General features: G+C 46.8%; 6 protein-coding genes across 11 annotated transcripts; 3 read left to right on the forward strand and 3 right to left on the reverse strand.

Annotated features, from left to right (window-relative positions):
* The first annotated feature begins 2,131 nt into the window (after positions 1-2,131).
* Positions 2,132-2,838, forward strand: LOC137442748 (histone H4). Its single transcript, XM_068141720.1, has one exon. The coding sequence runs from the start codon at positions 2,179-2,181 to the stop codon at positions 2,488-2,490; it is 312 nt and encodes a 103-aa protein (XP_067997821.1). The 5' UTR covers positions 2,132-2,178; the 3' UTR covers positions 2,491-2,838.
* Positions 2,839-4,347: 1,509 nt separating this feature from the next.
* LOC137442749 (histone H4) lies at positions 4,348-4,822 on the reverse strand. Its single transcript, XM_068141721.1, has one exon. It carries the CDS (start codon positions 4,773-4,775, stop codon positions 4,464-4,466), a length of 312 nt encoding a protein of 103 aa, XP_067997822.1. The 5' UTR covers positions 4,776-4,822; the 3' UTR covers positions 4,348-4,463.
* Positions 4,823-6,529: 1,707 nt separating this feature from the next.
* LOC137443202 (histone H3) lies at positions 6,530-11,377 on the reverse strand. Of its 6 annotated transcripts, none has more exons than XM_068142673.1 (3): positions 10,294-11,377; positions 8,686-8,832; positions 6,530-8,353 (listed from the first exon to the last, which is right to left on the reverse strand). In XM_068142673.1, exons 1-2 carry the CDS (start codon positions 10,688-10,690, stop codon positions 8,789-8,791), a joined length of 441 nt encoding a protein of 146 aa, XP_067998774.1. In that variant the 5' UTR covers positions 10,691-11,377; the 3' UTR covers positions 6,530-8,353; positions 8,686-8,788. The 6 variants fall into 6 exon arrangements, with proteins under 6 accessions (XP_067998774.1, XP_067998773.1, XP_067998775.1 ...); XM_068142672.1 differs by having other exon boundaries at positions 6,530-8,356; XM_068142674.1 differs by having other exon boundaries at positions 6,530-8,356; positions 10,127-11,377.
* Positions 11,378-11,473: 96 nt separating this feature from the next.
* On the reverse strand, positions 11,474-12,500 carry LOC137443203 (histone H2B 8). Its single transcript, XM_068142679.1, has one exon. The coding sequence runs from the start codon at positions 12,445-12,447 to the stop codon at positions 12,067-12,069; it is 381 nt and encodes a 126-aa protein (XP_067998780.1). The 5' UTR covers positions 12,448-12,500; the 3' UTR covers positions 11,474-12,066.
* A 246-nt stretch (positions 12,501-12,746) lies between these two features.
* LOC137443204 (histone H2A-IV) lies at positions 12,747-17,264 on the forward strand. The gene has a single exon (XM_068142680.1). The coding sequence runs from the start codon at positions 12,814-12,816 to the stop codon at positions 13,201-13,203; it is 390 nt and encodes a 129-aa protein (XP_067998781.1). The 5' UTR covers positions 12,747-12,813; the 3' UTR covers positions 13,204-17,264.
* A 3,501-nt stretch (positions 17,265-20,765) lies between these two features.
* Positions 20,766-21,155, forward strand: LOC137442751 (histone H4). The gene has a single exon (XM_068141723.1). It carries the CDS (start codon positions 20,787-20,789, stop codon positions 21,096-21,098), a length of 312 nt encoding a protein of 103 aa, XP_067997824.1. The 5' UTR covers positions 20,766-20,786; the 3' UTR covers positions 21,099-21,155.
* Positions 21,156-22,055: the final 900 nt, after the last annotated feature.

The raw sequence follows: 22,055 nt of genomic DNA on the forward strand, positions 1-22,055 counted from the left end.
CTGCCGCCACTTCCATGGGTTACCTGTTGCAATGCTTGGCCACTCTTTCAGTACATAATTTTGTCCTAATATCCAATCTAAACCTCCCCTGGCACGATTTCAGCCCATTTACATTAATTCTGTCACCTGCTAGTAGGGAGAAGAGACTGACCTCCCACCTCACTCCAACCTTTCTTCAGGTAGTTGTAGAGAGTAATGTCATCTTCCCGCAGCTTCCTCTTCTCCAGGAACTACCTGCAGCTTGTCTGAATGGCTCAGGCTGTGAAAAAGCAAAGTATAAGGCAATGGAGAGTAGACACAAAAGAGAGAATTAACATTAGTTCAATTTTGTTGAGAGAAGGTGGCATAAAGATCCGTCCTGGGCATTCAGCTATGCAGACAGCAAGGGGTGGGTAAATTGTAATAGTAACAGAAGGGTTATGGGTTGGACAGAGAAGATAAATGCAATTCTACTTTTCTCTAAACTACACAAGATGCCATTCAAAGATGTGCATGCTTCAGCTAACACCTCCTCCTCTCTGGAGATCACATGGGGGCTCACAGCAAGCATTCCTTAGCCTGCCTGTTCCTGCAAGCAATACTGGCCTGCCTACATGCTAACGTGGAATTTGTGTGAGTGAAATCACTTTTGCTATAAAGTAGAAATACCTTCCCTTCTTTGTAAAGTGTTGCACTCGGCTTTGGTGCACCACATCAGCGTTTAGACATTTGGGTTTCTCTCTTTCTCTCCCTTTTGCTACCATCACTTAACAGTTCATCATGAAGAATTGATGAAAATCTGTGTTGCCAAAAAAAGAAAAAAGGCCCTCCAAGTAGTCTGTATTAAATTGCATTTAAACTCAGTATAATTTCTTTGGATATTATCTGTGGCAGGGAGTAAAGTTCAGTAGTTTAATTAGGCCTTGAGTCAGGGCTATTAGTAATATTGGAATAGCAATCTTCATTTGGTTAGCTCTCAAAAACAAGTGGCCTTCCTAGGTTATATGCCATGAGTTTATTAAGGAGATAAACTGAGCATCAGGGAGGGATTTTGTTAATAGCTTTTTGCTTCTGTTAAGGTACAGTGCAATGAGAATGGGTGTCTTACTTCCCCAGGAGATGCATTCCCAGAACATGATGTCATGACTTCTACAACTTCCTCACAGCCTCTATTCTTTAGACTCAGTTTCTCTCCAAATGGTCAAAAAATTGCCTGATAGGTAAAGGTATGACCTATAGGTATGTCTGTGTGTGTCTTTGTGCTGTGAAGCAAAACGACAGATATCGCAAACCTCTAACAACAACAAAAAAAAAACCACAAAACTGAACAAGTTTTACACCATAAGAAGGAAAAGTACGACATATTTTTAAAAAGGGGACAACCAAAAGCCAGCCAAAAGCCAAGGATAGCTACTCTTCTTATCACACGACATGAGCGATTCCTTCCCCTCTTACTTTAAGCAACGAAGATTAGCAACAGAAAGGCGGGGTTTGTAGAGGGCAGCCAGGCAGGCAGAGATTATCTAAAGGTGACCGAGGAAGACTTCTGTGCGGGCTAAAGCTAAGAATTTCAAAATTGAAAGCAACACAACAATTGTCCGAAGCATAGATGCAGGCGAGCAGGAACCAGCGGAGGGGAGGGGCGGTAGCGCAGAACGCGGCCCCGGATTGGTCCGATTCTGTCGCAGACCCGCGGGCAGAGAGAAAGGACGGGCCAGGACCGGCAACAGGGGCACCGCAGCCCGAAGCGCAGGCCCAGGGCCGCCGCCCCTGCTGCCACCGGCGGAAACCCAGAGCCGCTTCGCAACAGTCATGGTGCAGGCCGTGCAGGAGAGAGGGGGACGGGACAGGGGAGAAACAGCACGAAGTGAGGCTGCTAGAGGGACAGGGCGGCACGAATGGGGGAAGCGCAGGGCAAGAGCCCAGTCCTGGAGCCCAGTCCTGATCTCCACGGGCAGAGCCCGCGAGGGCGTCGCGGGGACCGGCGCCAAGCAGAGCCCCGCGGCCGCATCTGATGGGAAGGGCGTTGAGCCGCGCGGGGGTGGCGGCCTCGGGGGCTAGGGACAGGAAAAGGGGCGGGGACTCCCATTGCCGTCCCGCCTCCCTGCGCAGTCCTCAACCAGGTCGGCTCCAGGGAAATATAGCACGGCTCTGCGAGGATGGTGTTGCGGAGTGCTAGCTTGTACGTAGTGTGTAGCTATGTCTGGCAGAGGCAAAGGCGGGAAGGGGCTCGGCAAGGGAGGCGCCAAGCGCCATCGTAAAGTGTTGCGTGATAACATCCAGGGCATCACCAAGCCGGCCATCCGGCGCCTAGCTCGGCGCGGCGGTGTCAAGCGTATCTCTGGTCTCATCTACGAAGAGACGCGGGGTGTGCTGAAGGTTTTTTTGGAGAACGTGATCCGTGATGCTGTGACCTACACTGAGCACGCCAAGAGAAAGACCGTGACAGCCATGGATGTGGTCTATGCGCTCAAGCGACAGGGGCGCACCCTCTACGGCTTCGGTGGTTAAACTCGACTCGCAGACTTTCCATACTGTTTACCCATTCAAAACACCAAGGCTCTTTTCAGAGCCACCCACAGATTTCATATAAAGAGCTGCTTATTACTAGGTGGAATTGCTTGAATGTTTTTTTCCACCCTTGTATGGTTTTGTGCTTCTGTTGTTTTACAGATTGGCTATGTATGAAGGTAAAAATGGGGGAGGAATGTAGTCTTTCTGTTTTGATGTTTTAGAAAATTGTGGGTGTTACTGAAAGAGCTGTTGGGGTTAAATTTTGAGCCTTAAAGCTGGTTTAATTGGTGATTGTACTGGTGCTCTGAGAACTCCTTGGCCAGCTTGCCACATGGCCATCTGATTGTCTAATGATGTGAGAGCATTTGTATACCAGTTTAGAGCCCTCACCCGCGATGCACTTGCAGATGCTTGAGGAAGTTCAAGATGGTCATAGGTTTGGATAGAATGCCCATGTGGTGGTGCACATGCTTCAGCACCTTGTACAATTAAAAAGTAGCTCCTTCTTTGCTCTTTTGCTTGTCAACTGTCTGTGTCTTTGTGACAGATTTCTTAGAGCCCTTCTTTGTCTCTGGAGCAGAAATTGCTGGGCTAGGCAACCTTAAGTTTCTGTTGAAGATCTTCACTGTACCTAAATAACACTGATAATGGTGCCTGCTTCCCCCTTTCTGTAAGGGGATTGTAATAGTTCCATTCTTATTGGTGAGAAAAATGGTGATGTAATTGCAAGCATTTCTGCTGTCACAGATTTAGTGCTGGGATTTGCATATGCATTGTGCTCTTGTTACAATATCAATGGTGCTGCTTTTACCCAGAAAAGAATGTTATCTGAAAGTATGCTTTAAGGTAAAAGCTGTAATGTGTTCACACTTGCTGATGAAATCAATTTATAACTTCTGACTTCAATGCACTGGGTTTTCTCCCACAAAGCATTTTACCAGAACATTTATAGGCTTTCTGAAATTTTGCAGTTCAAAAGCTGGTGACACTCAGAAATCGCAGAATCACAGAACATGAGAGGTTGAAAGGGTCCTCCAGAGTTCATTTGGCCAAACACCCTCTGCCTAAGAAGGATCACCTAGGGTAGTCTGAACAGGAAGGCATCCAGGTGGGTTTTGAAAGTCTCTAGAGGAGACTCCACAACCTCTCTGGGCAGCCTGTTCCAGTGTTCCATCATGCTCACAGTAAAGAAGTTTCTCCTCACAGTGAGGTGAAATCTGTGTTCAACCTTGTACCTAGGTCTTTTTTGTCTTATTATTGCATGCCACCAAAGAGACAGGTTGCATCCACTTGACACCCACCCCTCAGATTAGACACTGATCAGATCCCTTCTCAGTCTTCTCAAGACTAAATAGCCCCAGGTCTCCCAGTGTCTCTTCATAGGGGAGGTGATCAAGTACACTAATCATCCCCGTGGCTCTCCATAGCATTTTCTCCAGCATTTCTTTCTTGAATTGGGGAACCCAAAACTGGATGCAGGTATGGTCTCAACAGGGCAGAGTAGAAGGGGAGAATAACCTCCCTAGACCTGCCAAACATGCTTTTCTTGATGCACCCCAGGATACCACTGGCTCTTTTGGCCACAAAGGCAGTTTGCTGTCCCATGGAGAACTTACCGTTTTTCTCCATGGAAAAAGCAGCCCCTAACCTATACTGCTGATAGTTCCTTCCCAGGTGCCTCTACAGTTGTACTTGACTGAACTTCCAGAAGTTTGCCTTCATTCAGCTCTCCACCCTGTCCAAATCACTGATGAAGACATTGAATGAAAATGGACACAGTACTGATCCCTGGGTAACACAACTGGACATAAACTGCTAAGTTTTATGTTTGATCTGTATTAAGGCACTGAAAATTTAGAAGCAATTCCACCTAGTAATAAGCAGCTCTTTATATGAAATCTGTGGGTGGCTCTGAAAAGAGCCTTGGTGTTTTGAATGGGTAAACAGTATGGAAAGTCTGCGAGTCGAGTTTAACCACCGAAGCCGTAGAGGGTGCGCCCCTGTCGCTTGAGCGCATAGACCACATCCATGGCTGTCACGGTCTTTCTCTTGGCGTGCTCAGTGTAGGTCACAGCATCACGGATCACGTTCTCCAGAAAAACCTTCAGCACACCCCGCGTCTCTTCGTAGATGAGACCAGAGATACGCTTGACACCGCCGCGCCGAGCTAGGCGCCGGATGGCCGGCTTGGTGATGCCCTGGATGTTATCACGCAACACTTTACGATGGCGCTTGGCGCCTCCCTTGCCGAGCCCCTTCCCGCCTTTGCCTCTGCCAGACATAGCTACACACTACGTACAAGCTAGCACTCCGCAACACCATCCTCGCAGAGCCGTGCTATATTTCCCTGGAGCCGACCTGGTTGAGGACTGCGCAGGGAGGCGGGACGGCAATGGGAGTCCCCGCCCCTTTTCCTGTCCCTAGCCCCCGAGGCCGCCACCCCCGCGCGGCTCAACGCCCTTCCCATCAGATGCGGCCGCGGGGCTCTGCTTGGCGCCGGTCCCCGCGACGCCCTCGCGGGCTCTGCCCGTGGAGATCAGGACTGGGCTCCAGGACTGGGCTCTTGCCCTGCGCTTCCCCCATTCGTGCCGCCCTGTCCCTCTAGCAGCCTCACTTCGTGCTGTTTCTCCCCTGTCCCGTCCCCCTCTCTCCTGCACGGCCTGCACCATGACTGTTGCGAAGCGGCTCTGGGTTTCCGCCGGTGGCAGCAGGGGCGGCGGCCCTGGGCCTGCGCTTCGGGCTGCGGTGCCCCTGTTGCCGGTCCTGGCCCGTCCTTTCTCTCTGCCCGCGGGTCTGCGACAGAATCGGACCAATCCGGGGCCGCGTTCTGCGCTACCGCCCCTCCCCTCCGCTGGTTCCTGCTCGCCTGCATCTATGCTTCGGACAATTGTTGTGTTGCTTTCAATTTTGAAATTCTTAGCTTTAGCCCGCACAGAAGTCTTCCTCGGTCACCTTTAGATAATCTCTGCCTGCCTGGCTGCCCTCTACAAACCCCGCCTTTCTGTTGCTAATCTTCGTTGCTTAAAGTAAGAGGGGAAGGAATCGCTCATGTCGTGTGATAAGAAGAGTAGCTATCCTTGGCTTTTGGCTGGCTTTTGGTTGTCCCCTTTTTAAAAATATGTCGTACTTTTCCTTCTTATGGTGTAAAACTTGTTCAGTTTTGTGGTTTTTTTTTTGTTGTTGTTAGAGGTTTGCGATATCTGTCGTTTTGCTTCACAGCACAAAGACACACACAGACATACCTATAGGTCATACCTTTACCTATCAGGCAATTTTTTGACCATTTGGAGAGAAACTGAGTCTAAAGAATAGAGGCTGTGAGGAAGTTGTAGAAGTCATGACATCATGTTCTGGGAATGCATCTCCTGGGGAAGTAAGACACCCATTCTCATTGCACTGTACCTTAACAGAAGCAAAAAGCTATTAACAAAATCCCTCCCTGATGCTCAGTTTATCTCCTTAATAAACTCATGGCATATAACCTAGGAAGGCCACTTGTTTTTGAGAGCTAACCAAATGAAGATTGCTATTCCAATATTACTAATAGCCCTGACTCAAGGCCTAATTAAACTACTGAACTTTACTCCCTGCCACAGATAATATCCAAAGAAATTATACTGAGTTTAAATGCAATTTAATACAGACTACTTGGAGGGCCTTTTTTCTTTTTTTGGCAACACAGATTTTCATCAATTCTTCATGATGAACTGTTAAGTGATGGTAGCAAAAGGGAGAGAAAGAGAGAAACCCAAATGTCTAAACGCTGATGTGGTGCACCAAAGCCGAGTGCAACACTTTACAAAGAAGGGAAGGTATTTCTACTTTATAGCAAAAGTGATTTCACTCACACAAATTCCACGTTAGCATGTAGGCAGGCCAGTATTGCTTGCAGGAACAGGCAGGCTAAGGAATGCTTGCTGTGAGCCCCCATGTGATCTCCAGAGAGGAGGAGGTGTTAGCTGAAGCATGCACATCTTTGAATGGCATCTTGTGTAGTTTAGAGAAAAGTAGAATTGCATTTATCTTCTCTGTCCAACCCATAACCCTTCTGTTACTATTACAATTTACCCACCCCTTGCTGTCTGCATAGCTGAATGCCCAGGACGGATCTTTATGCCACCTTCTCTCAACAAAATTGAACTAATGTTAATTCTCTCTTTTGTGTCTACTCTCCATTGCCTTATACTTTGCTTTTTCACAGCCTGAGCCATTCAGACAAGCTGCAGGTAGTTCCTGGAGAAGAGGAAGCTGCGGGAAGATGACATTACTCTCTACAACTACCTGAAGAAAGGTTGGAGTGAGGTGGGAGGTCAGTCTCTTCTCCCTACTAGCAGGTGACAGAATGAGTGCAAAAGGCCTGAAATCGTGCCAGGGATGGTTTAGATTGAATATTAGGACAAAATTATGTACTGAAAGAGTGGCCAAGCGTTGCAACAGGTAACCCATGGAGGTGGCGGCAGAGTCTCTAGAATTGTTCAAGAAAAGTGTGGACATGATACTCCAGGTTACTCAAGGCACCATTCAATCTGGCCTTGAAACACCTCAAAGTGTCCTTTCAAATGCATTATGCCTGAACATTTCAGACTCAGACAGGATGAATCTGGGTTCCTAAGAACTTATCCTTTCTGCAGACAAGCTTACACATCTGTTTCTTCCTCATCTGCTAGGCTGCCAGTGTTTTTTACAATTCAGTGATGCAGCCGTCAGAACACATTATACTGTGTTTATTAGAAACAGTCCAAGGACTTCAATACATTAGAGAGAATAAATAACCAAGTAACAAACAAAACCCCACAGCACTTATTTTCTTCTCATACTTTCAAAAATAACTTCTTCAAGGTAAAAAAAGACATTATTTCTGACCCATATTTTCTGAAATGTCTGCTGAAAAGTAAATATTCTGACTTGACAAGATAGTAAATATCAACTATATAAAATACAGCTATTTTAATTAGCTTGCCTATTAATCCTTTTATCATAAAAATATGCAATGAGGCTCAGATAAATAAATAGACGCCTCAATAACAGAGTAGCAGAAATGAGTTCGCTTCCCGGCTTTGCCTCTGCCCGACAGCGATAAACGTCTCACAACGTAGCACTGTACAGCACCATCCTCGCAGAGCCGTACTAGAGTTCCCTGGTGCCGACCTGGTTGAGGACTGCGCAGGGAGGCGGGAACGCAACGGGAGTCTCCGCCCCTTTTCCCCGCCCTAGCCCCCGAGGCCGCCACCCCCGCGCGGCTCAACGCGCTTCCCGTCAGATGCGGCCGCGGGGCTCTGCTTGGCGCCGGTCCCCGCGACGCGCTCGCGGGCTCTGCCCATGGAGGTCAGGACTGGGCTCTTGCCCTGCGCTTCCCGCTCTCGTGCTGCCCTGCCCCTCTGGCAGCCTCACTTCGTGCTGTTTCTCCTCTGTCCCGTCCCCTTTTCCCCTGCCCGCCCTGCGCCATGACTATTGCGAGACGGCTCTGGGTTTCCGCCGGTGGCAGCAGGGGCGGCGGCCCTGGGCCTGCCTTTCGTGCTGCGGTGCCCCTGTTGCCGGTCCTGGCCCGTCCCTTCTCTCTGCCCGCGGGTCTGCGACAGAATCGGACCAATCCGGGGCCGCGTTCTGCGCTACCGCCCCTCCCCTCCACTGGTTCCTGCTCGCCCTCATTTATGCGGCTCTCGCGGAGCGACATTTTCTGGACAGCTCTTTGTTGCGGTTCTGGCTAGTCTTCTGTTATCTTTGTCTTTCTCGGCACTCCACTGCTGACATCTTCCCTATTCTTCTTGTAGGCGTAATTCCGTCCCCGAGCGTTCGGCACTTTCATCCTTGCACGGAACTGGTTGGTTGGAAAGCAGGGAGTGAGAGCCTTAATAATCACCTACTGCAAAAAAAAAAAAAAAAAAATTGTTGTGAAAAGAACAAAGCTTATGTCGAAGGAAAGAAAAACAATAACGAGAAAGGGAATAAATCACATCGCCTATCTTAATTCCCAAACTACTATTTCCGATACAGTGTGTCCCGTGTCGTCCCCCCCCCCCCCCCCCCTTTTTACCCCTCCGAGGTTTAAAGAAAATGGCTGAAAGTGAGAAAAACAAGGGAAAGAAAATGGTGTCGAGACAGTTGATTGGACAGTTTTTGCTGCAGAGTCCAAGCTCTTGACACAGAGAAAGGAAGATTTCCTAGTAAGAATAATGTCAGCAGATAGCACACCTCCAGGAGTCTCTCAATTTTAGGCTTTCCAAAGAGAAATATTTCCTCTAAGTAGTTTTCCATTTTTCCTTCATTCCGAGTCGAAAAGAAGGCTGTATTTAACTCAGCCCGATCGCTTCTTAAAGGCACAGCTGCTCTTTCGTAGCACTAAAAGACAGACACACGTTGTTTCAAATACGCTTAAGCTCCCGACCCACATAAAAAAAATCCTGCGGTCTAAAGCAAAGCAAACAAAGAGAAAGGAGAAAAATAATTGAAACAAAGAGAGTCAGAGATAACTTCGAAAATGTAAATTATTCAAGCACCAACTACAGAAATGTCGAGTAGGACGGCAAGGTTGTGCAGCTGAATTTACAGTCCGGGACAAAACCCCCTTTAGCAGGTAGTTCACAAACCAAATAAACTTACTAATGTTAAGTAGTTGTAGTAATAATAATAAAATCAGTGAATATGAGGGATATAGAAGAGCAATTTTAACCGTGATTTAACATTACTTTTAAGAGTAATTTTGAACTTGGTGTAAAGTTTCGAATCATCAATGCTCCATGCAAAAACACTTTCTCCGTTGATACATTCAGGAGAGTAAAGACTCATAAGAGGAAATGGATCGAAATAGACATCTCTAATCATTCACACGGGATATTAAACAAATCAGTGATGCAAGGATGTCCCTGAGAAAACATCAGTCAAATGTACACCCCTCTTTTGAAAGACAGAACTCGCAGAAATATCCTTGTCACTCCCCTACCCCCCGAAATCTCTGAGGGGGGGGAAAAAGGGAAAGAAATCTCAGGAATTAACTGGAAGTGTTTGAGAAGGGCTGAAAAGGTCCAGGGAACATCGCTCATGACAGGGACAGTTAGAACATGACGCGAATGATAAAGCACAGTGAAAACAGCTGAGAGCCTATCCTGGAAGGGCAGGAAAGAGCTTCTGGCTTCTCCAGAAACACACACATCCGAGAAAAACGGTTTAGAAAACAGCATTTGTGTCAAGACAAAATAATGTTGCTAATATAAGGACAAAGTAAATGCAGCATAGCAGGAAGTATTTACAGTAAGCTCCCAATATATCTTGTCCTTATGAGGTATTGTGCAAAGAACCACCTATACAAAGTCAACGAGTTAGTATGAATGTGTTTAAGACAGAGCTAAAGAAAGAGAAACGATGTACAGATATAAACCTAGACATTTCCACCGGAAAAGGAAGGCTAATTATTATTTTTCTTGTAAAGCTAATATGAAGTCCCATCTTAAAAAAAAAAAAAAACCAACAAAACAAAACACTGAAACAAACATTAGATAAAATTTGTAATTTACACTTTCAGACAACTTTCAGTGCACCCCCCCTAAGAAATTCACTTCAACACGTTTCACTACTGTCAGGACCCTTTTCATACCCTCTGAAAAATGATTTAAAAAGTATTTTGCTTGGTACTTACTTGAGATGAATCTTGGGTAAAGCTAAATAGGCACCACAGGGAAACCTATCACTTCCCACACAACCATTAAGAGATACAGCTCTCTTTAGTGTCCATGTGGCGGCTCTTAAAAGAGCCTTTGGGGTTTTTTGTGTGAAAGCTCAATTTGTTAACTCAAGCGCGCTCACCACGGATGCGGCGGGCCAGCTGGATGTCCTTGGGCATGATGGTCACACGCTTAGCATGGATGGCACACAGGTTAGTGTCCTCGAACAGCCCCACCAGGTAGGCCTCGCTCGCCTCCTGCAGCGCCATCACGGCAGAGCTCTGGAAGCGCAGGTCGGTCTTGAAGTCCTGCGCGATCTCACGCACCAGGCGCTGGAAGGGCAGCTTGCGGATCAGCAGCTCAGTTGACTTCTGGTAGCGCCGGATCTCGCGGAGAGCCACGGTGCCGGGGCGGTAGCGATGGGGCTTCTTCACGCCGCCCGTGGCCGGGGCGCTCTTGCGAGCCGCCTTGGTGGCCAGCTGTTTGCGGGGAGCTTTCCCGCCGGTGGACTTCCGCGCGGTCTGCTTTGTGCGCGCCATCGGACAGCAAACTGTTCCACAACAGTAGAAAGCAAGCGGCTGTACCGAAAGCCGCCGTAAGGCCCATACTTATAGCCACCACCGCGCTGTGATTGGCTAGAGGGAAGGCCCAGACTCCATTGGGCAGCGGGAAAGATTTGAAAAGCCCGCCCTGAGGCGCTGGGCCGAGGGGAGGGGGCTCCGGCAGATTCCCGCTCCGCAGCCCCCCCCCGCGTCCCACTGGTGGAGGTGACGCTGCTCTGCCTGCTCTTATCCCTCAGCCAGCCCCGCCAGCTGGTCTGGCCGCGCCTGGGCGTTATGCCACGGTGGTAACCTGCCAGCGGACGCAGTTTTGATTGCAGCCCGGCTTTGATCCTTGCCTCTGTCCCGGACAGCCAGAATTATGTCCCCTTGCAAAAGTCTTTCAGAAAAACTAGCCTGCCCAGCACATTATGCTTCATCCCAAACTTGATTATGTCCTCTCATTCACATATTTTCTTAAGCATCCCTCATCTCTCACTCTTATCTTCATATTGCGTTGTCACTTAAATTAAATGAGGAAGCTTTTTATTCTGCTACTCTTACTCTCCGCCAAAGAGACATAGCAAAAAATAACTACACCATATCCATGTAAAATCTCTGAGCCTAATTAAATTATACTGGTCTCCATATCTGATGAGCAGGCTATGAGAAATTTCATTAAAGCCTATCTTCCAAATACCCCACGGCCATAGAGCTACATCCCTGTCAAGCTCTTTGAGTAAACAAGCCACTCTGGCTTGCAGCCAAGTCGTTTGACAATGACAGGCAATATTTAAAGGGAAGAATAGTGCTTTTTTCAGGCAAGGTATGAGTTGTATTCGAGTAAGGGGGTGCTTGAGGGGAGAGGAAATAACCGAAAAATGAAAGTAAAATTAGACTGAAAATTAACCCAACCAAAGCCCCCCAAAGCAAACAAACAAAACCCCCTACAAACCCCAACTTTATTTCATACAGGAAAGATAAGGAGAAATTATAGGAAAACAGAAACCCAATACCATGAACACCCCAAATATTACCAGAATTGGCTGCACTAATTGGGAAGAAAAAAAAAAAAGAAAGCAAAAATAATTAAAATAAGTAGAACTTTAATGGCTTTAAAACTCACTTGGGAGATTAGAGTTCTTTTTATAGAGCTGCCCGATAAAGTCTAGGGTAGGGCACTCACAAGACAACCCTTCCCAGCAGTTCAACATAAATATTTTCTTTACCAATTCGTGGGTACTAATGTAAAAACTAAACCAGTGTTAAGCACAAACATCACTCACCCAACTGAAAATCAGTGTGAACGACTCTTTTACTGAAAATGTGGGTGGCTCTTAAAAGAGCCTTTGGTTAAGACGATCTTTCAAACAGATTTACTTGGAGCTGGTGTATTTGGTGACAGCCTTGGTGCCCTCGGACACAGCGTGCTTGGCCAGCTCACCGGGCAGCAGCAGCCGCACGGCCGTCTGGATCTCCCGCGAGGTGATGGTGGAGCGCTTGTTGTAGTGCGCCAAGCGAGAGGCCTCACCGGCGATGCGCTCGAAGATGTCATTGACGAAGGAGTTCATGATGCCCATGGCCTTGGAGGAGATGCCCGTGTCGGGGTGCACCTGCTTCAGCACCTTGTACACGTAGATGGAGTAGCTCTCCTTCCTAGTCTTTCTACGTTTCTTGTCACCCTTCTTCTGAGTCTTGGTGACAGCTTTCTTGGAGCCCTTCTTCGGAGCAGGAGCGGATTTAGCTGGTTCCGGCATTTTACAAGTCTGCCTCTACCTGTCCACCGCAAGAACGACGTAAATACAATAGCAGCGGTGCGCCTATTTATAGGGACGGTATGCAAATGAGATGACTCAAGGCTGTGCTTTACTATTGGTGCATACGAGTTCCTGATGTCACACCAGCTAACACCATCGATTGGTTGAAACTTCATCCGTCTTCCTATTGGTTAGCTTTGCAATCGCAGCCTCTGCCAATCAGAAGTCCAACTGAACCCCAGAAGGAAGGGATAAAAAGGCAGGGTGGCAGCTCTGGCTGCATTCCTTGTTTTGCAGTGTTTTTGTCTGTGCGGTAGATAACTTCTCCTTTTTTTATTTTTTGTTTTTCAAACTTTGGTTGGAGGCATGTCTGGCCGCGGGAAGCAAGGCGGGAAAGCTCGGGCCAAGGCCAAGTCGCGGTCCTCACGGGCTGGGCTCCAGTTCCCTGTGGGCCGTGTCCACCGACTGCTGCGCAAGGGCAACTATGCAGAGCGAGTGGGCGCCGGCGCCCCGGTGTACCTGGCGGCCGTGCTGGAGTACCTGACGGCTGAGATCCTGGAGCTGGCAGGCAACGCTGCCCGCGACAACAAGAAGACGCGCATCATTCCCCGCCACCTGCAGCTGGCCATCCGCAACGACGAGGAGCTGAACAAGCTGCTGGGCAAGGTGACGATCGCGCAGGGTGGAGTGCTGCCCAACATCCAGGCCGTGCTGCTGCCCAAGAAGACCGACAGCCACAAGGCTAAGGCCAAGTAAACTTCGTTAAACAAATAACCCAAAGGCTCTTTTCAGAGCCACCCACAACTTCTTAGAAAGAGCAGGAACACCCAAGTGTACTAATAGCGTCTGTTGAAATTGTTCTGATACGTTTAAAAGTTCTTTAGATGTGGAGGGAGAGTCTCTAATGTGCTGTTTTGCTGTTTGCTTTAGGTTGCTGGGGTTTTTTGCTGTAGCATTTAGTGCTCTTAACGCTATTTCAGATTTAGAAAAGGCTAGCATTGGGGATCGAGCTCTACAGTGTAATCTAAGGAGGGAAAAGAACACTTAACGATGGGCTTACTTTTTAAGGGGGTAAGCACTCTCGACCCCGGTTGGGATGTAGTTTCTGCGCCCACCTGCATCGAGGGGCGTGGTATCTGCCAGACAATCCGCGGAGAACGCGCGCTTTTCAAACCCGGCGCTGGCCGGGACACGGCTCCAGCGCTGCGGCTGCTGCTGCCTCTCTCGGGGGTACAGAGGAGATATAAAAATGCTGTGCCCATATATTTTTCTGCCTGCTTGGGTTTGCTTTGTTTTACTGTTGGTTTTTTTGTTTGCTTTGTAGGGGTTTTATTGTTCGGGGGCTTTTTGGTTTTGTTTTTGGCATGTTTTGTTTTCCCAGTTTGTATTTCTTTCAATTTACAGCATTCAGGCAATATCAAAGCAATTCTTTCAGTTCTTTTTCTGACCTGTAAGTAACCCAGAATGGATCCAAAAGGGCAGTATCAGCTACTCTGAAGCTGCAATGAGGGATCACAAAGTGTACTATCTCATAGCATGTGGTTGCCTATAGAACCACAGAATGCATTGGGTTGGAAGGGACACTCGAAGGTCATCTTGTCCAATCCCCCTACAGTAAACAGGGATGTTTCTAACTAGATGAGGTTGTTCGGGGCCCCATCAAATTTGATCACTATTTCCAGGGATGTGGCCTTCACCATCTCTCCCAATGACCTGAGCTGCTATTTCACAGCAGAGCTTCTTCCTTATGTCTAACCTAAATCTACCCTGCTCTAGTTTAAAACCATTGCTGCTCATCACATCACTATGTGCCCTTCTTAACAGTCCTTCAGCCATCCTGTAGGTCCCTTTCAGACATTGAAATAGGGTCTCCCTGAAGGCTTCTCTTCTCCAGGCTGAGCACTACATGGTCAAATACAGGCATGTCAAACGATTCTTGTGTACCATTCCAAACCTGAACTGATGTTTCAATTATCCCTTTTTAATTCTGACAGGATGGGTGGTGTTTAAAAGTACTGTTGGAGGGGGGTTGTTTGGTTGCCTTTTTTTTTTCCTCTGGGAAACTCAGAAGACAATGCTACAACTTGGTGCTGCCTTTTTGGTCTTTGCAACCTTAGTCACCTTTTTAGGGGGCTTTATAAGTCGGCCTTGGACGGCTTGAGTGTGGGAGCCTCTTGTGCTCCATGGAGGCCTGTTGGAAGATTGTCTAAGATGCTTCAAGAGATAAAACTTGAAGAGGGAACAATGGGGTGTTAAGCTTCAAAGGAGGCGGAGTCTTGTGAAAGAAAGAGGTAACATATAAATTGCTAAAATAGTACCCTTTTATCTTGCTAATTACTTCTGAATATCCCAATCCTCCGGCAGATACAAGGGTTTGTATTTCCCAACCCGGGATGTGGAAGGGGAGGTGGTATTATTACTTGTGGGGAAGAATCAGGTGGTCCCAAAATGTAGAAGGAACATCGTATGTAAGGTTGGGAAGAGATGACATGACTGCAGTGTACTTTGTTACTATTTTGTATAATAAGCCCCAGCTTTTGCCTCGGGTGTGTTAGCTTCTTTGTAACACCCTGCTAGCACCTGATCCTGTTCAGGATTGTAACAATCTTGATATCTTGTTTCTGTGTGTGGACTGCATGTCCCACAATGGCTGAAGAAGCCATTTTTGGCCCAACAGGTGCACACAGACTTGCTCAGCTCAGACATGCTGAGGCCATGGGCTCCGGAGCTGCTGGCATCTGACTTTGGTAGGGGAGGGAAGATGTTAGTGGGATACAATCAATGGGAGCCCAGAGAGGCTGGTATTTATTGGGAGGAACTCCTCTGCCTTAGTGGCCAGGAGGGTTCACTCTGCTGGAAGGTAGTGGAGGCTCATCTGCCCTCCATGTTTCTTCAGAACAAATTGTTTTCTTCCACTGTCGGGGATGCTATATCCTTTCCTCTGAAGTAAACCTGCTTTGTATTTCTTTCATTCTGTGAGTGTTTGTGCTGTAGGAAACCAAACAGTCCTCGGGGGCGGGGTGGGGGCAGGAATCACAGAATGCAGACCCTCGAAGATCATCTTGTCTAAGTCCCCAACAGTAAGCAGGGATGTTTCCAACTAGAGAATACACCGCCGGTAGCTGAAAGCCCTGGCTTGGCGGGGGAGGGAAAAGCAGGGTGGGGATGCAATGGGACTTTTGTTCCCTAAAAGTGCCCCCGGGGAAATACGGAGGGGAAAATTGTACGGCTTTTTGCAGTGTTCTCTCTCAGGAGACGGAGTGAGTCACCGTGGCAAATGTGTTAATCGAAAATATTTTTCAAGCAGATGAGGTAATACAGGAGTGCCCTGCCGAAGTGTTGCTTGGAAACAAGATGAGAATCGCCGGACTTGTTTTAAACGGCCTTTGATTCACGCAGTTTTCAATGCTGCAGGAGGTTTTTTGGTATGCGTTTTGTTGCTGTGTTGCTTCAGGAAGGGGAGAGGGTTGTGGTTTTGTTTGGGGGCTTTGTCTATTTGTGTTGGGGTTTGCTGTCTGGTTTGGCTGGGTTATCTGTTTGTGGGGGCTATTGTTTGGGGTTTGTTGTTTTTTCGGGTTTTGTTTTGTTTCCAGAAACAGGCAGAGGACTGTTTTTACCACTTCTAATCATCTGTCTCGCGTTGAAAGAAATACTGTTAGGTATTAATCACCTACTATTCAGAGATGAATTTGATTAAAAGCCATACTGAACTTCCAGACTTAGAATTAGATTTAATATATATGAAAATTGATTTTTCTTTTAATAATCTCGAGTTATTTAATGTAGTATAGTAAGAAGCATAACCTTATGTTAGTGGATATCTAGTATGGGGTTGGGAGGAGAGATTATATGGGTCTGAAGCAGAGGATTGATTTGCAGAAGCTCCTGATTGGGCCATTTCATAATCCTGTGTTTGGAAACGGAGGTTTCCCAAGCTTTATTTTTGCTCTAGGAAACACCTTGTGAAAAGGAAGCATTTATTTGTTTTCAGGACTAATGTTCACACTAAAGTGCCTGGGAAGGAAGCATGTCTGTTTTTCTTCCCTAGGAAATTAAGGAGGGGGGTTTTTCCCCCCTTACTGATGTTTGGGAAGATACTCAAAAGCACAAGCATTCCAGCATTTCATTTACAAATGATATTTAGACAGCTTGAAATTTAAAGCATGTTTTTTCTGTTGTCATCCTCAGTTGAAATTAATTACACTCAGTAATAGTAAATCACATAATTTACCAGTTTGTTCTCTTGCCTTTCTTGATGCATATAAAGAGTTCAGATTGTTCTCATAGTAGCTTAAGATTAATGTTCTCTTTTCCATGTCATCACCAGTATTTTTCATGAGGTTTTTGTTCATTTCAGCAGTTTTTAATTAATGTGATAAGTTCTGTAGAACAAATCCTCCTCCTCTTCAGCTAGAATACAACTCAAATATTTTTTGCTTGTATAGTTAAAGCATATAGTTCCTCTTCCATGTTTGTCCTGAGTAGTTTTCCACATTTGAGGTAGAAAGGCTATGTATTCTTTTGTCTCATGTCGCTGTGCTTGTTGTAAATGAATATATCTTGTCTGCACACCATAGTTAAATAGAAGCACTATGTATATTAAAATAGATGAAAGAAATGCACTATAGCACCTATCTACTTACATAGAATAGAATAAACCAGGTTGGAAGAGACCTTCAAGATCATCACGTCCAACCTATCATCCAACACCACCTAATCAACTAACCCATGTAAAATAGAATAGAATAAACCAGGTTGGATCACAGGTTGGACTTAAATAAAATACTTGCCATTAAAGAAAACTTTTTTTCAGCACAGATGCTGAGTTTCTTACTGAGTTTGGATCCTTAATTCTCAGATTTCTGTGTAAATGGGAAAGGCTTTATATTTAAAAGCAATGCATCACAGATGGTGGTAGTTGTGGGGAAAAAATATCACAGATGGCCTATATTTCTTTTGACTTCTATGTACACACAAAATATAGCCTTAAGCTTTAAAGTAGCTGTAGCACAGGCAGTGCAATCTCTCATCTTTCTCCCAAATATTACTCAATCTGTATCTCATAGCTTTCTGGGTTTTTTATAGAACACTGTAAGATAAAATGCAAGGTAAGAAATGATGAAAGAAACCAATTAAATGCACACACACAAAATCCAGCAAACCAAAAGCCAAACAACCACCAAATGAAAACTATACTACATGTTCAGATGCAGAAGCTTTCCCAGTTATGCAAACAAGTAGATCAGTGAAAGGGGATATAAGAACATTTTTTCTTAACTTCATTATAGTGAAAGCAATGTATGGGAAAAGTCTTTAAAAGCCACTTACATTCTTCTTGAAAAAAACTACACTTGATTGCTCTGTAATGACCTTATTGTGGACAGTATATAGTCCTTGTCCTAACTTCCTTGCTTCTAAGCAGTCTTCTGCAGTCTTTGAGGAAGGTGTGACTTTCATTTTAGTTTTTTAATCCCTTCACCTTTCATAAGGGGAATCTGCTTTAGGCTACTGTATTTAAAATATAATAACTATATGTAACTACATCAGGACATTTGCCTATAGCCCATAATTGAATCGTTTGCGGGCTCCTGAGGGCTACCTCTGTGTGCTGTCCTTAGTAAAACTTATTTGAATGTTTATGTGACAATCTACTCATAGGTTACCTATACACTTCTATGTATAAGTTACTCTCAAAATCCCTTTCATGCAAATATTTACTTCCTTTAGTAGCTTTCTGAAATACTCCATAGCAAATCACAATATGACCACAGCAGGAATACCTTCCAAATCATTTAGCATATAGAAACTATCTGAACAGGATCATCAGCAATTTACTTATCACATTCCCTGTGAAAACAGGCCTGCTTAGACAACAAATGAGTTTTTTTGGGGGGATGGAGGAAGGCATTCTATGTTATTATTTGGTGGCTTGGGTTTTTTCCTCTGATTCACACTATAGGATCAATTTATACACTGCTAAGCATGAAAGAAACTCACACTTCTCCATTCATAACATTTCAGAGGCATTGATGCTGTCATTCAGGAAATTTGAATGAAAGGATTGAAGTCTGAAAGCCAATTGTGTTATAGATGTAGAAACACAGAAAGCTGCCTCTGATGGTGACTAAATACTCTAAGTGTATAAAGAACCATAGAATCAGCTGGTTGGAAAGGACCTTTAGATGGAGTCTGACATATAGTGTTAACAAACTAGCAGATTGCCATAACACACAAGTAATTCCTTGCAAAATCTTTTTCTATGCGTCTTCACAGAATCTCCCTAATATTAGTGTGGCTCAGCTGAGTAAACAGGAAGAGCAATCGGTTTGGGGGATTCCCCCTCAACAACGTAAAGCAGCCGAGGTCCGGTCCCGCAGCAGCCCTGAGCACTGCCCGCCCCCGCTGCAGCAATTTCTGACCAATCCTGTCAGGGAAGTGGCTTCTTTCCTTCCTTCCACTTCCCTCCCCCTCCTCCTCGCCCACTCTTCTCTATCTCACTTCCTCCGCCCCTCTCCTCCTCCCCCAGTCGTTTCTATTTCATTACTCCGCAGGCTAGGAATGTGAATCTCCTGGTTAATACCATGATGAGAGGGTCGGGGGGGAGAGAGAGGGAAGGGGGCAGTAATTACATAACACAACAAACCTCCTAGATGTACCTGGGTTTACAGCTTGCTCTGCTTGAAAATGTTGTTTTGATTCTTCAGACTTCACAGCTGATCATACTAACTGATAAACTACTTCTATAAGGTGGCAAGGTGGCAATCATCATTAGATCATGTCCCAGATTTGTTCATTCTATCCCAGAAAGCCTGCTGCATGACTGCACGGCACAGGAACAACCCTACCATACTAACTAGGCTGGTGAAAAAAACAAACAGCTTTTTTTCCTCCACATAGCATCTCTATATATCACTTCTTTAAGAATTTATTTCAGGTCTCTGCACACTGCATGAAAGTGTCCAGGAAGACCAGTGGCATCCTGGGACACATCAAGAAGAGCATGGCAAGCAGGCTGAGGGAGGTTAACCTGCCCCTCTCTTCTGCCCTGGTAAGGCTTCATCTGGAATATTGTGTCTAGTTCTGGGCTCCCCAGTTCAAGAAGCAGAGGGACTGCATGGGAGAGTGTACATCAAAGGGCTACAAAGATGATCAGGGGACCAGAGTATCTATCTTATGAAGGAAGGCTGAGGGTCTTGGGGATTTTTAGCCTGGAGAAGACCTAATGAAGCAAAGATGCAGAGTTTTTAAGGATATAAATGCCCAGGTATTTATTTGTTCATGTCCTTCTGCAACAGCAGCTAACTCAAGCTATCCCCACTGATACACTATCCTCTTAAATGATCCATGTAATCCCATGCCTGTAAGACTTCACACATATCATAGAGTGTTATAAGAGAGTTCCTGGTCTCTTAATTTTTCTTTGATGCTTGCTAAAACCCCGATAAGGTATAGGTACCTGTGTGATGCATTTGCTGTAACCAACCACAAACTGCTTCTTTGTTATGTTAGCTTTCATAAAGAAAAGATTTTGCATAATAAAGTGGACACCTGGCCTGAATCTGAGCTGAATCGCGGTCATAATAATCGTGTGTAACCAGGTATCTGTTCTCCTTCAACTACACTGCTGCACCGTGTTCCCATGGTTCACGAGCCATCAAGGCTAACACTGTCTCCCCTTGTCACTCTAGCAGTGCTTGGAGCTCTGCTCTCCAAGTTTTAACCCTTCCAAATTGAATAGAAAATACATTTTTTTCAAAGCACGTGAAACAATCTACTTTGCTCATCACTCGTTAGAGAACAGGGGATTTGCTTGAGCACAGCGAGCAGCCCGACTGGCCGCGTTTCCCCAGCTCAGCCCCGGACGAGCCCTTTGTTGGAGCGCGGCGAAATGGCGGCGGCGGAACGCGGGCGGGAAGCGGCACTGCCGGCCCCGCCGCCCCCATTGGCTAGATTTTGCTGCACACCCGCGACCGGCGGGGCCCGGCTCCTCCGCTGGCGCTGAGAGCCACAAAGACGGAGTCGGAGAGCCGGAAAAGAGTGTCCCCAAGACGGCTATTTGCTTTCGCGGTGCCTGGGCCGAACCGGCGGTGGAACTCGACTGCGCCGGGATCGGGTCGGGGACCAGGGCCCGAGCCCGCGCTGTGTCGGTTGTCCCCGCCCCCCCCAGCCGGAGGCGATGGCGCGAACGCTGCCGCGCGAGGAGGGAAGGGCGCGCAGAAGAGCCCGCCCTTGTCGTACCCCGCCGCAGTCCTCAACCAGGTCGGACTCCGAGCCATATAGACAGGCGCTGGCGGCCGTTCCCGCCACACGCTGCTTGTTGGGTCGAGTAGAGTGAGATCATGTCTGGCAGAGGCAAAGGCGGGAAGGGGCTCGGTAAAGGAGGCGCCAAGCGCCACCGCAAGGTGCTGCGCGATAACATCCAGGGCATCACCAAGCCGGCCATCCGCCGCTTGGCTCGTCGTGGCGGTGTCAAGCGTATTTCTGGTCTGATCTATGAAGAGACGCGCGGTGTGCTGAAGGTCTTTCTGGAGAACGTGATCCGTGATGCTGTTACCTACACTGAGCACGCCAAGAGGAAGACTGTGACGGCCATGGATGTTGTCTACGCGCTCAAGCGCCAGGGACGCACCCTCTACGGTTTCGGCGGTTAAACTCGGATTGCTACAATATACCACGCTTTTCTAACACAAAGGCTCTTTTAAGAGCCACCCACTTTTTCAAACAAAGAGCTGTAATTGCTGTTAGTGTGCTGTTTACATAGTCGTGTTTAGTTAAGGTAGGGAATAGGTGTAACGTGTCGGGTGGGTATTTTTTCTGTTGAGCTTTGTAGCCTCGTTCTCGTTTTCCTAGTCTCATGCAGTGAAGTGCGAATAAAGGGTCTACATTGCACGCTGAAAACAGCAGCACGGGAATAGTAGAGCTGCACCCCCGGGCTCTGGTTGGGAGAGGATAGGCTCTGAGAGCGTAGTGTGACCTTCACTGTTTGTCTTGCCCTCTCTCCTGTCTTTCCCTCCCGGAATAGGAACGGAAGGAACAGCCAGGGAAGAAACATGGAACGATAGGTAAAAGGGCTATTGTGGAATCCCCTCTCCTGTACCAGGAAGCTTATGAAATGGCGACGCTCTTCAAAGGAGGGGCGGGACGGGAAGTAAAAATGGGCACTGCGAGCCTTAGTGGTGCCCCGCGTGCTAGAGCTAACACGCTGTAGTATTCGCACAGAAACGCCTTCACTGGACTTCTGAACAGCTGCCTGGTGCCCAGGAGGCACTCGTGCTCTCCTCCGACCCCACAGCTATAGATTCAAACGGGTAAACTACAAACCATTCAAGATAAGGGCTGGAGGCGCAGTGGGAAGGGGAAATGAGGGAAGCACGCTGCCCTACACCCAAGCCTCTCACATGCATCACAGATCGGCAGTGGCTTGAGTACAGAGAAAAGCATATAGCAAAGGCTGCCTATGCCTGGCTCCGCAAAAAAACCCAAAAAATAATCAGAGAAAAAAAAAAAAAAAACAAAAAACCCAACCCAAAAGAAAGAAACCATACACACACAAAAAAAACCCCAACACCTACAACCAAACAATGAAACAATGAACCCAGAAACACGCA

Source organism: Melanerpes formicivorus, unplaced genomic scaffold (genome assembly GCF_026170545.1).
Source record: "Melanerpes formicivorus ecotype bairdi unplaced genomic scaffold, bMelFor1.0.p_v2 SCAF_8, whole genome shotgun sequence".
In the NCBI taxonomy this organism is placed as follows: Eukaryota; Metazoa; Chordata; class Aves; order Piciformes; family Picidae; genus Melanerpes; species Melanerpes formicivorus.